Source organism: Parasteatoda tepidariorum, chromosome 1 (assembly GCF_982258835.1).
Source record: "Parasteatoda tepidariorum strain Cologne lab strain chromosome 1, Ptep-v5.0, whole genome shotgun sequence".
Lineage (NCBI taxonomy): Eukaryota > Metazoa > Arthropoda > Arachnida > Araneae > Theridiidae > Parasteatoda > Parasteatoda tepidariorum.
Window position 1 is genome coordinate 82,849,321 of NC_141755.1, and position 21,270 is coordinate 82,870,590.

Genomic DNA, 21,270 nt, shown 5'->3' on the forward strand with positions numbered 1-21,270 from the left:
AAATAATAATAGCGAAAAGCTATAAAAAAAAGATGGGAAAAAAAGCGAAAAGCTACAAAAAAAAAATAACGAGCGAAATGCTTGGAAGAAAAAAATATATATATATATAATGAGCAAAAATTGAAGTTAATAAATAAACAGCATTAATCAACTAGTGGTAATTGTTCATCGAATTCTATCACAGATAAAATTCTGGAAGGGGAGTAATGTGACGTAACTACCACTACGAATGTTAAATAACAAATCACTAGTATATAAGACATGTTAACTTGATTCTATCATGAGGTACCTTTTGATAGATGAAGGTTGACATAGTCGATAATTAAATCTCCCACAATGTCTCAGAGTGGACTGCTCGTAACGATATGGTTCCCATTAGAACACGGAAGTCAAAAACATCTGCAGTCAGTAAGTGGGTGAGTGACCACTTTAACTAGCCTTCATAGGGTTTGAGGGTGCACGGTATCGGTTCTCGTTAAACTGCTCTACCGTAAAGTACTCGACTTCTCACTCGACTTGGGCACTCGGCTTGGGTACTCGACTTCGTCGGGCTACCAAAGCGGGGGAGCCATCCCTTCAACTGCGGATCAAATTGTGATGGCTTGTCCTCAGGAATGTTTTCCAGAACCGTCACCAATAGAGCATAATGCAACGTTAATACAGTACCTACCCATCAAGATGGCTGGCAAAACCCCATCTTAAGGTTGGCAGTCCATCAACTCATAAGCTTAAACCAGATCTTATACATTTTTCGCTTTTCTCTAAATATTTCAGTTTCTAACTACTTGATCCGCTGTGGCTTAGTTGTCTAAGGCAGTGAGTTCTCATTCTCAAGGAGTAGGGTTCAATCCTCAATAGCATTTTTAAGCACACCCATTTTTAAATGCATGTGGGCTATCTGTCTGACAAGTAAAAACGGCTTGCGTAAAATACTGAAGGCATTGTCCCAATTTTGCAGTTGGTCTCAAAATTATAGAGTCTTAACATACATCACCCTTATGGTCCATAACGGGCTGTTGCGGTACCGATTTACTTTTTTTAATAGTTTAATAGATAATGGATTTTGATGATAGTATCAGGGATTAATACTAGAAGTAAACATTAAGGAGAATGTTTTTTGTTAAAAAACATTAACGTATAATAAACTTAATGTATTAACTTATTATAACTTAGTAACAATTATATTAAATCATTATAAACAAAATAGCATGCAAGTTTCCGGACTACACTTGAATATCCTCTTCAGTGCACAATACGTATTTTATTGCACACTGGAAATAAATAATTCTTCAGGGTAGCATCTGCTTTTTCTGGTTATTTCAACTTTTTTACTTCAGTACGCTTCTGAGTTTAATCGTTTGCTTTTTGGCGCTTAGTGCCTTGACAAAATATTTATTTTTCTAAATGCCACTGTGAAAAAATCCGGATCAAATTACTGCGCTTAAGGTGCATCATCCGTAAAATACATTTTATTGATAAATCCATTTTTACCGTAAAAATACTATACCGTTGAGTTTTTACTGTTATATTTATTTAATTAAAATTATTCGGTGAAAATGTTCAAATAGGAGTAAGACAAGCCTGTCTTGTCGGGATTCCTACTTATAATTAGAATTGATTGGATCATCACTTTAGAAGATCTCGATTTTGCGGATGGTATTGTTCTCATATCATCTAATTTTTACGATCTGAATATGAAAACACAAACTTTTAACGAATATGTTAAAGTAATTGGCCTTCAAATTAATAAAAGTAAAACAAAAATAATGAGAATAAAGGCGAAATCTAACAGAAGCATAGAAATCAACTCCGAAGAGATCGAAGAGGTTTCATTCTTTTGTTTATCTCAGACCTATTGTTAATAAACAGGGCGGAAGTAACGATGATATTTTCCAGAGAATCAGAAAAGCTAGATCCTGATTTAGAGGTCTATACAATTTTTGGAGAGACTCAAATATAAAAATAAAAACAAAAATAAATGTCTATAAGGCTATCGGGAGCTCCATTCTTCTGTATGGCGCCGAATGCTGGAGTCTTCGGAAATCAGATAAAATAAAAACTTGAAACTTTTAAAACTAGATGCTGAAAAATAATACTAAAAATCTTTTGGCCTAATAGTATGACAAATAAAGACCTTTTAACGAAAGCTAATACCCCATCTCTTAAGGAAGACATTTTAAAACGAAGATGGAGATCACTCGACCGTATACTAAGAACAGATAGAAACAATCCTGCAAATGTTTCAAGCTCATGGGCTCCTGACGGAAAGAGAAAAAGAGGGAGTTCAATATTAACATGGCAAAAATGCATAAAGGAAGATCTTAGTAGAGCAGGATTAATTCGAAGGGAGGAAGCGCGTTGCCTGGCTAAGGACAGGAGTATGTGGAGAAAAAGATTCGAGACCTTAAGTGCCAGTTTGGCACGAGGAGGATAAGTAAATAAGTATCATTGCGAAAATTACAGCATACCAGATTTCTTTTGTTCTGTAATATGTTCCGGTAAAAATGGATTTTGCGTTAAAAAGTATCGGAATGCCGCTACATTTTACAGTAGTCTGATCCAAAATTTTTTACAGTGTGTTACTATTTGAGCAACTTACATTATTTAATTTTTGTTGCAAATAAAATTGTACTTAATTTCCTGATATTATTAAGGATTTACGCACTACCTTTTAAATCGTAGGTAAGACGGTACTATTTGTTATGGAAGTAGGAAACTTGTTAAAGAATTTGTTATGAAACTGGAAATAGAAAAACTCATAAATAAATGGATGAGGTAAGTGAACTAAGAACAGGGAAAGTTTTCTGTATCGTAATCTGTGACAGAATAATTGCCTAGTCGTGGCAATTTCCTAGCAGAAACCCATGAGAAATTTAAAAAAAGAAAGAAAATAACATCATAGATGGGGACCAACTTTAAGAGTGTAACTCGTAGCCACCCCCTGTCAAACCTCCACATTATTCTAATTTCTTTTTTAAATTTAAAGTAAATACATTTGGCGTGATTGTAATTGGTGTGACAGATCACGACACGGAAATTCCCGCAAAACCATACATTTCAATTCAGAGGATCACTCATTCAGACTAAACATTCAGAAGTGTTCTTATCAAAATCATATTGACAGGTTGAATGTTTACTCAATTTCATAAGCAAAATGAAATGTATTATTTAAACAAACAGCTGCGATGACAGCCTGTTAATTGAAATTTCATCTCCATTTAGACATTACAAGAAACACCCCAACCGATAAAGCTTTCTGATAAAGTCAGAAAAATTCAACGATACAAATTGAACAATACTTCTCTTCTCTCTGTTTTACGATAATATTTACCGCCTCTCATAAAAAATGTATTACAGTGAAACGGAACTCCCATTTAACTTCTGGGAGGAGAAAGACAGAAGGAAAAAAAAAAGAAGAAATGTTTGTTCCAGGCAAAGCTGGACGCTGCTGAAATTTATGATATTCCATCGTAAAAAGACCCCGGTAGAATAAACTTCACGAAACATAAATGCAAATCAGAGAAAATTATATTATTCCTTTAAGACCGGCCCTACCACCACCCACTGTCCTCCCACACTATTTTTGTTTTATTTGTTACAGTAACATGACCACTTCGCACGAAAACGAAAACGAAGGTTTTCCATTTATAATATAGTCCGTTTTTGCCTTGAATGCAAATTGCTGGGGCGGTCCTTGCTTAAGCACGTAATAAAAACCTAGCCACGCACTATTTCGTGCCACCATTAAGAACTTAGTCCGTTCGATTCAGAGTTGGCCACTTTGTGAGGCCGTATTTCCGAGAAATGACCCGTAGCCGTCAGCCATGTGAAGTACTTGTGTAATAGAAAAAAAAGGGGCTTTATTAGATGCTGTGATTTCTTTTTTCTCCTTACATATTAAACGGCGCTAGTTTTGCATTTTTGGTTCAATTCTTTTCTGTTCTCTAAGATTGCGCCAAAACTACTGTCTTTAGAAAGTTTTGTGGATAAAAAACGCTAAGATACTAAACAATTCCTGAGACAAGTTAAGGGGATTAAATGTTATCTTTGGTTGGTTAAATCCTAAACTATTCTGTTTCATGCCAGTCTTTCAGAATTTTGCGTTTCACACTCTTAGGAACGGTTCAACGTTATTTTTTAAAGTAGCAAAAATCTAACAATATTTTTCAAATTTTCTGTAACCTTAAATAAATAGAACCGAATTTCATCAATCGATTTTGATTCTTTAGTATCGTGTAAACTGGATGGATTAATTTGCGAGATAATGTGGTTCGACTTGGTGCCATATTAAAAAGGTAGAAAGATAGTAACCTTAAATAAATAGAACCGAATTTCATCAATCGATTTTGATTCTTTAGTATCGTGTAAACTGGATGGATTAATTTGCGAGATAATGTGGTTCGACTTGGTGCTATATTAAAAAGGTAGAAAGATAGTAACCTTAAATAAATAGAACCGAATTTCATCAATCGATTTTGATTCTTTAGTATCGTGTAAACTGGATGGATTAATTTGCGAGATAATGTGGTTCGACTTGGTGCCATATTAAAAAGGTAGAAAGATAGTAACCTTAAATAAATAGAACCGAATTTCATCAATCGATTTTGATTCTTTAGTATCGTGTAAACTGGATGGATTAATTTGCGAGATAATGTGGTTCGACTTGGTGCCATATTAAAAAGGTAGAAAGATAGTAACCTTAAATAAATAGAACCGAATTTCATCAATCGATTTTGATTCTTTAGTATCGTGTAAACTGGATGGATTAATTTGCGAGATAATGTGGTTCGACTTGGTGCCATATTAGAAAGGTAGAAAGATAGTAACCTTAAATAAATAGAACCGAATTTCATCAATCGATTTTGATTCTTTAGTATCGTGTAAACTGGATGGATTAATTTGCGAGATAATGTGGTTCGACTTGGTGCCATATTAAAAAGGTAGAAAGATAGTAACCTTAAATAAATAGAACCGAATTTCATCAATCGATTTTGATTCTTTAGTATCGTGTAAACTGGATGGATTAATTTGCGAGATAATGTGGTTCGACTTGGTGCCATATTAAAAAGGTAGAAAGATAGTAACCTTAAATAAATAGAACCGAATTTCATCAATCGATTTTGATTCTTTAGTATCGTGTAAACTGGATGGATTAATTTGCGAGATAATGTGGTTCGACTTGGTGCCATATTAAAAAGGTAGAAAGATAGTAACCTTAAATAAATAGAACCGAATTTCATCAATCGATTTTGATTCTTTAGTATCGTGTAAACTGGATGGATTAATTTGCGAGATAATGTGGTTCGACTTGGTGCCATATTAGAAAGGTAGAAAGATAGTAACCTTAAATAAATAGAACCGAATTTCATCAATCGATTTTGATTCTTTAGTATCGTGTAAACTGGATGGATTAATTTGCGAGATAATGTGGTTCGACTTGGTGCCATATTAGAAAGGTAGAAAGATAGTAACCTTAAATAAATAGAACCGAATTTCATCAATCGAGGTTGATTTATTAGTATCGTGTAAACTGGATGGATTAATTTGCGAGATAATGTGGCACGATTTGGTGCTTTATTAAAAAGGTCGAAAGTGTAAACGATATTATGGTTATAACACGTTCAAAAATTTCCGGAAGCGTAACGAAATTATATTTTAAGTGAATTAAGGACTTGAAAATAAGAAGCTGTTAGAAAATAGATTAAAAAGTTTAAAAAATATAAAAATTTATTCTTTTGGTAATTTTTTTTAACAAAAGCAGTTTTTTAATATACTGTAAAATAGGGTTGAACAAAATGTTTATCGCTCACTATCAGCAAATAGCAAAAAAGCAACGTTTTAATATCTGTTTGAAACAAAATAAATTTCGTTTTAAAGTCTAGGGGAAATCAACAAGAACAAAAAGATATTTAATACTGATATTTATTTTCTGTTCCTATTTAAAGGAAAATTTAGATATAACCCCCTTTTCGCTATTATTCTTTCTTTTAATCAGAGTCCTAGATTCAATTAATAAATATTTCCATGTTATTACTCTAATAGTGTGAAAAATTCCAGATCAAATTTCAGTAAAAAGTAATAACACTGAGAGTGCAGGTAATTTTTACAGCAAACTTCATTTTTACCGGAATATCTTGCAGAACAAAAAACCTGATATACCGTATTTTTACAGTAATAATTACCGTAAAATCTGTGAATCACTTTAATTGAATAAATATTACTATGCAAATTACGATATAGTATTTTCCGCTAAAAATGGGTTTAACGGTAGAGTTAACACATGATGCACTCAAAGTGCCGGTGCTTCATACCGAAAATTTAAACAGGAATTTTTTACAGAGTAGATATTTTTCGAATCAAAGATGCATCCTAGTCTTGAAATTTTTCATTCCCTATTGGTATTCCTCAAAGCCTCAAGCAAAACAGCAAAACTTCGAAAGTCGAAATATATACATATTTATCAATATAATCTCTAAAAATTTAACCTAAAAACCTCATAAATATTGTAAAATTTTCATTTGAAACAAAAATTTATGAAATTGAGGCATTTATGAATAGTTGTAGTATACTGTAATAGTATACTGTAATAATAGTATACTGTAATAATAGTATACTGTAATAATTTTTAGTTTAAAAAAGATCAATAAAACGTTTTATGCACTTTTCATTAGAAAATAAAATCTCTATTTTTTGAAGTTTAGGAAAAATATAATTTATCCCGCTTTAAGTTTTCTTTAATTGGTTTAATGCTGAAATAGAGGATCAATGTTTAGTTTTCTAACTAGTAAACGATCAAAGGTATTAAATCCACTAATCACAGCTTAAAAATAATGCGAAGAAATTTTCTGTTTGTAATAGTTTAAATTTCTATTTGTTAGAAATACGCCGAAATTAGTTTTCACATTTTGCTAAGAAACTGCATAAGTTTATATAACTTCTTACATATGCTAGGAAAAAATAAAATAAAAACAATATAGTTAATTGAAGATAAAAGTACAAAAGATTTTGCTCCTGATTTAATTATTAGCTCAAGCAATTTTCGAATCTTAGATTTTGAGACTGATTACTTAGTAATTAAGACTATTTACTTGGATGCTTTTTATACGAAAGAAGTTTGGGATAGTTTTATAACACTTAGGTAATGCTTCTAAACAAAATTTTCTTACTAAGAACAAAGAAAAGTGAACTAAACTTAAAATCAAAGAGAAGTGTTTAAGTTAGTTCATCATAAAATAGAAATTAAGAAATTTATTTTTAGTTTATGAGCTCATTTCTTTCTGTCTACCAATTTAGTTATAGAATATTTTACAATATATCTCTTAATTTACGCATTGTTTTTTTTTTTTTTTTGCTTCTTTACAATGTCAAAAAAATATTATTTTAGAGTTGTTAAAACTAGAAAAACAAAGTGGGAAATCGTTTAATTACTGGGAAACTTGGAAGTGTTTCAAATAATCGTCATTCAACTACTCTCGGTTTCCAAAAACAAAGTGGGAAATCGTTTAATTACTGAGAAACTTGGAAGTGTTTCAAATAATCGTCATTCAACTACTCTTTGTTTCCAATTTTGTTTCCAAAAACAAAGTGGGAAATCGTTTAATTACTGGGAAACTTGGAAGTGTTTCAAATAATCGTCATTCAACTACTCTCTGTTTCCAATTTTGTTTCCAAAAACAAAGTAGGAAATCGTTTAATTACTGGGAAACTTGGAAGTGTTTCAAATAATCGTCATCAACTACTACTTGTTTCCAATTTTGTTTTTAATACCACCTTTCTTAGTAATTCATCAAATATTTTTGTTTCATTCGTGTTCATTCATCAATATTCTAACTCTAATATGTATACATTTATTATTTATATTCTGATTTCTCATGTGTATTACAAAAAAAAAAAAAAGACTTTAAGAAAGGTTATTTCTAAACACACTTTGTTTGTAAAATGAATTTTTTAAAACATGAGTTAGACCTAGTTCTTAATTCAAATTCAATAATCATTTATTTTTAATTCTGATAACTTTTTATTAGGAGACAAATATTTTAGAAAGCGATTCGTTATTCCTGCAAATGTCACAGGAGATATTAATTATACAATTCTATTTCATAATCTCAAACTCAACAGATGTATTAAGTTATTGGCATCAAAATTTACCATAATCAATACACTTGTAAATATTTCATGAGACTGTTTTCTGAAGAAAAGGTAAATTGATTTGTCCTTGTAGCAAAGCGATCGTTGCCAACATATATTGCAAAACTCCTTGGCATTAAACTAAGATAGTACAAATGGAAATGAATATTCATCAAAATAAATATTTAATTTCATTAGAATTTTCGTATTAAATGGCATTCGAATGCTTAGAATAAATGTTATAAACACATTTAAATTAGATAGTTCTGAATCCTTTTGTTTAAATAAAGTACATATTTTGTTTTATTTACCAAAAATAGATCAGACTTTTTACGCTTTGATATTTAAGTTTATAATTTGAAATCAAAATCATTTCTACTTTACTCTTATTCCTTTTTCATTTACGCGTTCCTTTTTAATACCTTTGTGTAGTACATTATATTCTTTCGTTAAGTATAATTTATTCTTTATTTACAAATATTTTATTTTTTCTTTCTATTTAAAATCATTCCCTTCTTTATTTGCACTCTATTTTAATGATTTAATTTTAGTTAAAAAACTGCCAAATTTATCACTTCAAAAACACCGACGAAATTCTATATTAATACTTAAAAAACAAAGGATCCAATACATTTCATTTATAACTTTTAACACACATTATAAGATGCCTTCCTGAACATAAAAGTTTGGAAATTAAGGAGTATTGACAATGAATATTATTGGGATTTAAAAAATATAAATTCAAAAGTCAAGACACATAAAATTCAAAGAGATGAAATCTCAAACGTGAATTAATGATTTCTATTAATAATTCATTTTGTATTCATTTTCTTTTAATAATTCATTTTGTATTCATTTTCTTTTAATAATTCATTTTGTATTCATTTTCTATTAATAATTCATTCATTCATTACCCTATCTGTGTGCTTGTATTTTAACACGGAATTTATATAAAAGATTTTGCATTAAAAAGATTTATCTAAGTATACTTCAAAATGTCCAAGTTGCAACAAAATATAATAAGTAAAATCTCTGATTGATTAAAAATTCAAATATTGCTTTGTTCTTTAAATTCTTTATATCATTCATACAATATTCTCTGATACAGTAGTTGTTAGTATAATAAAAAAATGGAATCTGATTCAAAAGTTGCTTTAGGAATACTGAAAAAGAATTAAATAACAAATTACACTGTTAAAAGAGAAACCCGTAGTAAAAATGTATGATTAAATTTAGAGATTTCAATTTTCTCTCAATTTTATATCCGCTTAGGTTTAGTCTATCTCTTTATTATTTCTTTTTGTCCAATTTTCATTTTCGTTGTGTTGAGATATTTAATTTAATATCTAATGTTTTAATTTTAGGAGATATCTTTCTTGGTTTTACTTTTCGTAGTATTTCATCGATGTTTGCTTCGAAATTCATATTTTATTTTACTTTACTAGGCGTTGTTATTACATACACTTGAGTTATTAAATCCGGACAAAAATATAAATTGTAAAACAAAATGTGTTTTCTACAAATATTGATTATTGGCACTTTTAACTTTTAATTGACTTTGATTTAGATATTTTAATACTGATAAAAATTTGAATTTTGATATGTTTTAAAAGTTAAACTGTTTTTTGACTACATAAAATTATGGAAGGAAATAGGCGAATTACTTTAATTAAATGCAGGGAAATGATTCTTTATTTATAAAAAAGTAAATAAATAATGAACTGTTCAGTAATGTAATTTCATGCTTTCAAATCTGAATTGTTTTTAATTACTTCATGATAAATTAAAGACAGAAGTTTCCAATGTTCCTAAAAAATTACTTAAGATTAAAAAATTACTCTCTATAGAACGAATTTGAGTTTAAAGATAAAACTCTCGAATAAGAGAAAAAAATTTTGAAAAAAGGAAAAAAAATGGAAATGCAAAATGAAAAAGTAAAATAACATCTTCCTATCAACAAATTAGATCTAACTTTCAGAAAATCATTTAATTTTACTTTTAGAACATGTTAAAATTTGCTATGCTTCTGACTCTATGACAAAACCAAACATTTTGGTAATTTTTACAGAAGTTCCTTAGGAATGATTTTGATAAATTTACTATAAAGTATAGTTTTATAACGTATGATGGAATTGGGTAAATTTTGAAAAATATGATAATTTTATCTTAATGCCCTTTTAGCATGGCATAAAAACCATTTAATCGGTTAAATTTATTTTTCAGTTGCATATTTTTTATTAAATATGGGATAATAAGAGCTATAATTTTGAAAATCATAAATTTCGGTAAATGTATGAAATATATGAAATGAAAAAGTATCAAATGAATAGCTGAAATACCGTATATTTTTATTTTTATTTCGAGAATTATGATATTTTTTACCATACAGTATGTCATTACCATGGCAATTTAACCTGAATTTTTTTATCCATGTGCAGATAACAATTTTTAATGACTATGATTTAGAACTTTATTCTGAGAAGTATTAGCTGTGAAAAGTATAATCTCAAAATTGAGTTTATGCTGTTTTGAGCATTTCACTATACTGCGTGCATAGGGTTTTCAAATTCGATCATATTTGTTACGGAGTTATAACACAATTTCGCTCACTTTTGAGAGTTTTTTTTACAATGCAGAATGTTTTCTTTTGAAAATAATATCGCAGGGACATTTTTTAAACCATATGACACATTAAAACCTTTCTACAGCGCAATATGAAATTTAGTTCTTCACTGATTTGACATAAAAGGATTTAGGTGAAAAATAATTGTCGTTTAATTTTTTTAATGATGATAAAAATAGTTATATCAGTTACCGAACTTCTCCTTGAATTTTTGATTAGTTCAAACAACAGGATTTTTGAAAAGAGAAATGGAACTTTTTGTCACAAAAAAAAGGAAAACTTTGGAAGTTGGATTTCGTAGCTCTCAAGAAATTTTCTAAAACAGTTATTGTATGCAGTTTGTTTTTTCAATTGTTTAAAAAGAAATTGTAACTATTTCGCAAATAAAAGGTCGACATATTTCAGCCTCTATGTTAAATAATTTACTTTCTTAAACTGCTCAGTATTCATGAGCCTATGCAAGATCCACATTTTTTGATACAAATTTTTTATTTATTTTCCAAATAAATTTTTTATTCTCAGCCTCAGATTCTGTCTTTCAATTTATTTTTCATTTTCTGGAAACTTTTTTCAAAATCAATTTTTTTAAAAAAGGCAATATTTTTAAATTAACAAGTATAATTTTTTAGTTGGTTCATATAAATGAAAATTTTCAATATACATACATTTTATTTAAATTTAGATATTCAAAACAGAATGCGTTTTAACATAATCTTCGGTACTCCTGTTATTTAAAATCAAAAGAAAGATACTTTGAATTTCTTGAAACACAAATCTCCGAACAGTATTTTTATTCCCCATTTAAAGATTTCTCATTTATTTCCCTAAGTGCTCAAATGCCACTATATTTCTCATTTTTTTCTTTATTTTCCCTACTTTCACCGATGCTTCTTACTTATCCCTAATAAATACGAGATTTTTCCCTAGAATGAAAAATTAGATGCTATCTGCCTTGTCATTTGCAGCAACTAAGGATATTCAAGCATTGCTCGAAACAGTCTACATCTCAGTCTTATCTGTTATCCAAGTTTTAAACTTCCCTAACATACACCTCTTCCCCAATGAATCTTTATTTTTTCTCTTATCGTTCTCCTTTATCAGCGGGGCCCTTTCAAAAAATGCATATTTTATGAGACGAGAAAGTATTTTTGACAGCCTGCGCACTAACGTCTTCTGAATATTAATTTCTTGTGTGCAGTGGCGCGCACTCAATTGCTCTAGCAGGACATGGAGGAATAGTGGCGTGTACCGAACCTTCAAAAGATAGATGGCGATTTTATGAATATTGTATTTTTTTATTTTATCTTTATCTCCGTTGGAGTTTTTGGTTGTGTTACCCTGTGTGTCGTTGTCAACAGCAGTGATATGACATATTTTGTTCTTGCTTGAAAGAATTCCTGCCTATTACTGCATGAATACGGCTTAAGACTGGCAGTTTTTCAAGAGCGGTATGACTGTTGAGGAAGAGGTATTACATGCGGCTGTTTTGTTTTCTGTTCGAATCTTGTTAAAGTAAAAGTTTTTAAAGAATGACTCGCATGTTGTTGCCATTCATCAGTTTTGTCGGCATGAGGGCACACTTGAGATATTTTTTTATGGAATTCCTTATTCAAAATAGTTCATTTTTATTCACTTTTATTTCAATAGCATTTTTTTTAATAAAAATGTTATTTGAAAACCAGTTTTATTTTTTAATGCATCCATTGGCTTTAAACTATTTTGTGCATGCTGGCTTTAAAAACCTTTGTTTATATTAGTATGTCTTCAAAGGTGCAGTTTATTTAAAAAAAAAATTATTTTTTTTACACTGCGCATAGAACAAGCTTAAAATACAGTTGAATAGATTCTGCAAAATTATACGTTAAATAATTAGTAATAAAAAAAAACATTTCATGAAATTAACATCTACTACTAGTCCTGTATTTAAAGTGTAAAGTAAATGCTCCAAATTTACGAAATAAATTTGTAACAGTTTGAATATTTGGACAGTAGAAATATTTTTTTTAACTTATATAAATAATTTTTTTTTAATTTTTAATGGAATTTTAATTCAACCATTCACTAAAATTATAGGGCCGGGATAAGCTGGTCGGTAGAGCTCTGGCCCCATGTCCGAGAGTTCGTAGGTTCGAACCCCGCCGGTCGAGGACTCCCCGTGTAGTATAGTGACTGATGCACGTTAAATCTGTCGAGTCGCAAAAGTCCTTCATGCTCCCATAACAAATCAATACCTCTGGGGGTATTGGATTGGAGATCGATCGTTCTCTGATTCAGGTCAAAATTACGATATGTGGATGAATGAATGGGTCCGCCCGCCCTATAAACGGGTGTGACGTATGGTGTGGCAGAAGTTGAATTCTTGGCCATAGATGGCGCCACTGAAGAACAAGGACAATCGCACCCGCTCTGCCTAAACAGGCATGCGTCAACAACAACAACTAAAATTATAAAATTTTGAATTATAAAATAAGATTTTACAAGCAAAGATACGAGTATGATGATACTTCAGTTACTTTAAACGAACATTTCAAATCATTACCATAGTACGATCATAGAATTTTAGTTCTATTATTCATGATTATCATAAAATTTTTAGTGTATCTATAACACGATTCTTACATACGAAAAATCTTCCCATATAATGTTTCTAAACACCCCTAAGTAATTTCTGCACAAATCTTTGTAACAAATTAGAATCTTTAATCAATTAGCGAGAAGTTTTTTTCGAATCCAACTTATTGGTGAATAACCACAGAAATGTATTCTTCTGTAAAATATTTCACTAGACATAATCTAAAAAAAACTGTAAATGTATCATAATATTTTTAGTGTATCTATAACACGATTTTTACGCATGAAAAACCTTCCCATGTAATGTTTCCAAATACCATTAAGTAATTTCCGCACAAATCTTTGTAACAAATTGGAATCTTCAATCAATTAGCTAGAAGTTTTCTTCGAATCCAACTTATTGGTGAATGACCACAGAAATGTATTCTTCTGTAAAATATTTCACTAGACATAATCTAAAAAAAACTGTAACTGTATCATAATATTTTTAGTGTATCTATAACACGATTTTTACGCATGAAAAACCTTCCCATGTAATGTTTCCAAATACCATTAAGTAATTTCCGCACAAATCTTTGTAACAAATTGGAATCTTCAATCAATTAGCTAGAAGTTTTCTTCGAATCCAACTTATTGGTGAATGACCACAGAAATGTATTCTTCTGTAAAATATTTCACTAGACATAATCTAAAAAAAACTGTAAATGTATCATAATATTTTTAGTGTATCTATAACACGATTTTTACGCATGAAAAACCTTCCCATGTAATGTTTCCAAATACCATTAAGTAATTTCCGCACAAATCTTTGTAACAAATTGGAATCTTCAATCAATTAGCTAGAAGTTTTCTTCGAATCCAACTTATTGGTGAATGACCACAGAAATGTATTCTTCTGTAAAATATTTCACTAGACATAATCTAAAAAAAACTGTAACTGTATCATAATATTTTTAGTGTATCTATAACACGATTTTTACGCATGAAAAACCTTCCCATGTAATGTTTCCAAATACCATTAAGTAATTTCCGCACAAATCTTTGTAACAAATTGGAATCTTCAATCAATTAGCTAGAAGTTTTCTTCGAATCCAACTTATTGGTGAATGACCACAGAAATGTATTCTTCTGTAAAATATTTCACTAGACATAATCTAAAAAAAACTGTAAATGTATCATAATATTTTTAGTGTATCTATAACACGATTTTTACGCATGAAAAACCTCCCCATGTAATGTTTCCAAATACCATTAAGTAATTTCCGCACAAATCTTTGTAACAAATTGGAATCTTCAATCAATTAGCTAGAAGTTTTCTTCGAATCCAACTTATTGGTGAATGACCACAGAAATGTATTCTTCTGTAAAATATTTCACTAGACATAATCTAAAAAAAACTGTAACTGTATCATAAAATTTTTAGTGCATCTATAACACGATTTTTACATCTGAAAAATCTTCCCATATAATGTTTCTAAACTCCATTAAGTAATTTCTGCACAAATCTTTGTAACAAATTGGAATCTTTAGTCAATTAGCTAGAAGTTTTCTTCGAATCCAACTTATTGGTGAATGACCACAGAAGTGTATCCTTCTGAAAAATATTTCACTGGTTTTAAAAATAAAACGACTGCAACAGCAAAATGAAGGCATAAACATTCTTAAATTACATTAAACGAACTTTTCAAGCCATTACCATACTGTGCTTATGGAACTTCATTTCAACCATTCATAATTACCACAAAATTTTGAAGATGTCCAAAATGCGATTTTACAAACGAAAAATCTTTCCAGAGATAATGTTTCTAATTACCATCAAGTTATTCCCTGCACAAATCCTAGTAGCTGATCGAAACCTTTAATCAATTAGCGAAAAGTTTTCCATGAATCCAACTGATTGACGGATTACCACAGAAATGTATTCATCCGTAGAATATTTCACAAGAGGTAATCTAATTTAATTGAGTAAGGACTCTGTTTCACAATGGAGAGTAATTATGAATCCGGGGGTGACTTGAACTTCAGCAGCACGATGAGTAGGTTTCGTTCAGATCAAGGGGAACGTCTGAACATTAACAGAACGCTCTGAACTGCTTTAATCAATGTTAATGACTCTCGTGAACGTTGAATTTTAAGAATAATCTCAAATTAGATAATTTAGTATTGAATGAGAATATTTCGGTCCCTTTTCGAAAGCTTTAAAAATAAATTGAACGAGACGATGATTGTTCGTAAAATACAATTTTGTTGAAATAAATTATTTTTGCCTTGTTGTTAAAAATTTCTAAGTAATCAGAGGCCTCTCTTGAAAATTATTGGAATTCGACGCAAGCAAGTTAAAGCTAATGGAAGTCGAATAATTAATTATTTTAGACAGAAATAAAGAATTTACATTATAAATTAAGAGAACATTTGTTAGCTTCATTGAAGGAGGTGGAAAATTTAAAAATTACTCTTTTATTCTATTCCAGTTAAATGCTTTAAAGTAAATGTATTTGTAGAACATTTAAACTGAATTCTTATGGTAATTTCTTGGGATAATATATTGTAATATAATTTTTTCAAAGAGAATTGTATGCAAACTTCAGCTCATGAAACGCGAAAATTATTTGGCATATAATTAAAAAACATTTTTTAAGATACGTTGTTAGGATAAAGCAAGATTTTGTTGAGATTTAATATATCTATTTGTGAAACAACATTTATACCAAATGTGAATGAAAATAATTTTATTAATATTAAAAAAAAATAGCTATCAAGCAAACTACTTTGCTTGATTGTCCTTTATGTGAATGGCATATTAGTTCTTTATAACAATTTTAAGATATAAATCTTACTGAATCCTCAATTTACACTTAAACTGAAATCGATAATAATAGGGAAAGTCATTTCTTGAACGATTTTTATTTATTTTTTTAACTGGTCGTGATTATTTATAGACTGGTTAAGTGTCCCGAGTTCATATGTATGAAAATAGTTTGCCTTTTCACAAATAAGTTTAGAAATTCAGCGAAGCTAAACTGTGAGTATGGTACTCGAACAGCAGAAGGACTGAAAGTTGCTATATGCCTAGAAAGTTAGAATGGACTAGTGCTATTCTTCCTAGATAGTTTTAGTACATACTAATTAGATTTCTGTAATAATAATCCCAATTGTTTTACGAAAATTTTTATTAGGCACTGGATCTTAAGAAGACCATGGTATTTTGTTTGAATAATTAAAAAAATATATATTTGATTAAACGAAACGTAATGACTTTTTCATTTATACTTACGCTTTAGTTAAAAAAATTGAGTTCCAGGTGATAATTAACAATAATTATAGAGAATGAAAATCATATATTCAAATTTTTTCTAATGTAACTGAAAACGTATAAAACTACCCTGATTTATTATCACTTTTTATGGTTTACTTAATCAATGGCATGCACGTGTCTTGAAGTACATTTTCTGCTAACCACTTTTTTTCAATCCGGAAATGTGTTCAATGTATTGTTTGTCTATGGAAAGAACTACCCTCTTCACCAAGTCTAAAGTTTTCTCCTGCCATGTAAACAAAAAATACCACATTTCAAAGAAGGGAACTTCGTATCCTCTGTAACTCTTTCTCTCTCAAACCTCCGTCAAAACTTCTCTTAAATATTAACCCAACACCTCTACTTGAGATATTTATACCACGTAACCATAGTCACCATCACTGCTCCAGGAGAATGGCGAAGTAAGTTCTTTCCACAGACAGGTTATACAAATTTTTTCATCGGAAAATGTTATTCAACGCCTAATTTTTTAAAGTGTTGTCATACGTGTTTATGCATAGCGTGGCTGATTTCTTGCATAACTGCAATGCTTGATGAAAACAATGAAGCCAAAGAGCTCTTTCCAGAACTGCAAGATAGTATTTCTCCGAGAAGGTTTCTTAGTTCCAGTTTCGTCTTCATAGATATTTCACACTTTTATTGCATTAAAGTACATAACATAATTAGAAATTCTTGGTGAGGCTAACGACGAGCTGGCTATAATGGTATAACTCGATCTAAAATGTGTTCGCCCTGGTTTGGTTACAATATGGCAAAGTTTATTATCTTCATTGCTAACATAGATTGCTGTGTTGTACTCAGCAATATTACTATTTTGTTTTAATTCCCTTGATGGAAAAATCAATAATACATCTTTATCTCTCGGATAGATAATGGATGAATAAACAACATTTCTGTTAAAATAGTCGTTATAATTCTCTGCATTTCTGTTCTGAAAAGAACAGAAATTTCTGTTCTGAAAAACAGTCTTATGTTCTCAGTCTTTCTAGTGAAATATTTATGTTTTGGAGAAGTTAATTTTTTTCTTCTAATTTTTAAGAGTTATCTAGTTTTAACACTAGTATTAACGCTTCGAATTCCCCCAAGCACTTTGTCACCGAATTGTTTTGTTATAGTATTTCAAAACTATACTTTGGATAACCTAATCGTAGCACATGTTACAGTCAACGCATGTAATGTCAACGTTCCATAGAATACCAGTATAAATCATTGTATAAAATGAACAGACTTGTGTCTTGTGGATAAATAAAAAAATATGTGAAATATCTTATAGTTAACGTAATCATGGTATGGTTTAGTTAAACCTTACGTAAAATGATTAGGCTTTCTAAAAAATAACAAATGCTTCTTAAGTAAAGTATTGAATGGGGAAATTATCATATACTTTGCCCAGCCACTGTATGAAAAGCCAAGACGCTTTATGAAATGAAAAACGCTCTTTAAACATAGTTTGAAATATGAGAATTATTACAAATTTTGCCTAGTCTTTGGATGAAATGCTTATAAGTTTTTCATTTATCAATTTATAAAAATGCGTAGACGATGTTTGACATATTAATCTTTTCGTACTTTGCAGTAGATTTAAGCGTAATATATAATGACTAAGCATTTTGTAGAATGTAAAGTTTCATACATTGACAATAAACCAGATTTTTTTTACTGTATTTAGTTTTAATACTATACACTAGGATACTATGACATATTTTACTGTACAGTGATGTAGAGGAAAGAAATATAAAAAATACCTCAAGTTCGAATGTTGCAAGCTGTTTAATATTTCATTTTATCTTTTATCTGTGTAAAATGTTTTTGGGTATAGAAAAAAGATCAGCACCATATTTTGCTTTCTAACAATTTTGATAAATTAAATACAATATTTCGCATACTTCTTTCCTTATTAGTATAACTATAATTATTTCTTCCTGATCCTTATGTCTGTTACGATTCTTAGGATGTTTTAGAAAATCTGTATAACTGATAATTTTTTTTGTTTTTTTGTAACAGGTATTTTTTCGTTGAAATTAAGAGAGGTTTCCGTTCCTGCAGTTGTGATTAAAGGTGATGACGTATGGTTAAACTGTACTTATGACTTAGAAAAGGAAACACTCTACTCAATAAAATGGCATAAGAACAACGTAGAATTTTACAGATATATACCAGCGGATCATCCTCCTGGACAGAAATATGAGCTTGAAGGAATACATATTGATGTAAGTTAAACATTCTATTAAAAAAAAATTTGGAATAAAATGCAATCAAACCTTACTAATCTGAATATCGATTTAGACATTTCATCATGATATATATATTTTATGTAATGCAGTTTACAGATGCATGTATACATATATATGTATATATATAAGTTCAAAACGAAGAATAAAATAAAGAGAAATTAAAGACCTATGAAAAAAGGGGGAAATAATAAGTAATAAGTAAAAAAATAACAAACAACAGTTTTAAAAAAAGGGGGGGAATAAAATTTTATTTAGAAAACAGGAAAAAAAGATATAATCTTTTCATCAGCCCACACAATTATATCCGTAAAACAGAGTGCTTTCTGATATTGTATCAAAAAAGCCAAAGCAAAATATATTAGTACAATAGTGTGAGGAGCACTCAAAAAATTTTTTTTATGAAAATTACAACAAATAAAATAGAACTGGAATAAAATAGAACTTTTTTTGACTGCGAAAACATTTTTAAATCATTCTTGAAAAATTTCCGTCCATAAGTCTGATTTCGCTACTCGCTTTATACTACATTTTCACTGTTTCTTCTTTTTATTTTATTTACTGTTTTTTCTTTTTATTTTCTTTTCTTTTCTGTTTTTACATGTTAATTTTACTTATTTTCACTTTTTGTGTTCTATTTTATTTGTTGTAATTTTCATTAAAAAAAATTTTGAGTGCTCCTCACACTATTGTATTAACATATTTTACTTTGGCTTTATTGATACAATATCAGAAAGCACTCTGTTTTACGGATATAATCGTGTGGGCTGATGAAAAGATTATATCTTTTTTTCCGGTTTTTTAAATACAATTTTATCCCCCCCCCTTTTTTTTCTAAACTGTTGTTCGTTATTTTTTTACTTATTATTTCCCCCTTTTTTTCATATGTCTTTAATTTCTCTTTGTCTTATTCTACATTTTGAACTTATCTAATGGGTTCTGTTTACTTGCAGCTTAAGGGCAATAAATTAAACTTATTGTTTTTCTTAACTTTCTTCGTGTTTTCTTGTATTTATTTATTATATATATATATATATATATATATATATATATATATATATATATATATATATATATATATATATATATATGTGTGTATGTATGTATGCGTGTGCTTGTATATGAAGACCAAAAAGGAAAAAAGAAGACAGATTAACGAAGAAAATTAGGACAAAGAGTAGTAAGTTTTATACACTGCGACTAAGCTGCAAGTACGTAGAACGGATAAAAGAAGTTAAAAATATAGATAAAACATGGAAAAAGAAATAAAGATTTTTCAAAGTAAAAAAAATATATGAAAATTTTTTTGAAAAAAATTAAAAAAATATGTAATAAATCTTAAAAAAAATATATAAATAAAAGCCAGAAAACAAAATAAGGATAAGATATAATCTCTTCGACAGCTCAAACATGTCCGAAAAAAGAGTGCTTTATAATATTTTATTAATATAGCCGTGGCAAAATACACCCATACAATAGTGCGAAGAGCACCGAAAATAATGAAACGAAGATGGAACTTATTAAGCAAAAAATGTTAAATAAAACAAAAAATGCAACAGAAAAAATAAACAATCTAGCCAAAAATGGAAAATAAAAATTCGGAGAATTCAAGAAAATACGGAATAGAACTCAAACAGTAAAGCGATTAGCGAATTCAACTGTATTCACACTTACCGGTATTTTTCTAAAATAATTACAAATGTAACAAGTTTGGCAAATTAAAAATATGTCGTAGCAAGTTTGCCAGATTACAAATAAGAAAATAGAATCATTAATAAGGGATCATGAAATCAACTTATGGGGTGTTCTTACTGAAGTACAGAAGCGCGTTTGATTTGTTAGTTACCTTGGATGGCCCTTAATTTTCATAAATAATTCAAAGTTTATAATTTATAAGACAGAGCCGTGATGGCTCAGGGGATAGAGCGTTCGCTTTCCAAAAAGGTGAACTGTTTCCAATCCCAGTGATGGCTGGTTGATACAAATTCTGCATCCGGCTTGCACCGACCATAGTGCTGACGTATAATATCCTCAGTGGTAGATAGACCATGGGTTAGAGTTCCCTTGCCATCCGGGTAATCATGGGAGCTTTTCGGCTTTTTCCTCTTCATGTAACGCAAATGCGGGTTAGATCCATCAAAAGTCCTCCACGGAGGCAAATTTCTCCCAATACTTGGTGCAAGAATTCCCTTGTCTTCAGGATAAAGTTCAAAATTAAATGGCTACGGAGTTAAACATTAATAGTTGTAAACCCAAAAAATTTGAGTCGGCTGTTCATTTTAATTATAAAATTTTAATGTTAATAACGTTGAATTTTAATTATATTGATGATTTTAGAAAATTTTCAGCATTTAATGAAAAAATAATAATTTAAAAATAATAATTAAAAAAGCACTTAATGA

The 21,270-nt window shown here is 29.6% G+C and overlaps 1 protein-coding gene across 1 annotated transcript in view; it reads left to right on the forward strand.

Annotated features, from left to right (window-relative positions):
• Nucleotides 1–21,270, forward strand: part of LOC107447418 (uncharacterized) — a 93,872-nt gene that overhangs the window by 52,708 nt on the left and 19,894 nt on the right. The window contains exon 2 of the mRNA XM_016062333.4: nt 18,642–18,847. Within this exon, the coding sequence (XP_015917819.1) occupies nt 18,642–18,847 (206 nt within the window). The remainder of the gene's footprint in view (nt 1–18,641; nt 18,848–21,270) is intronic.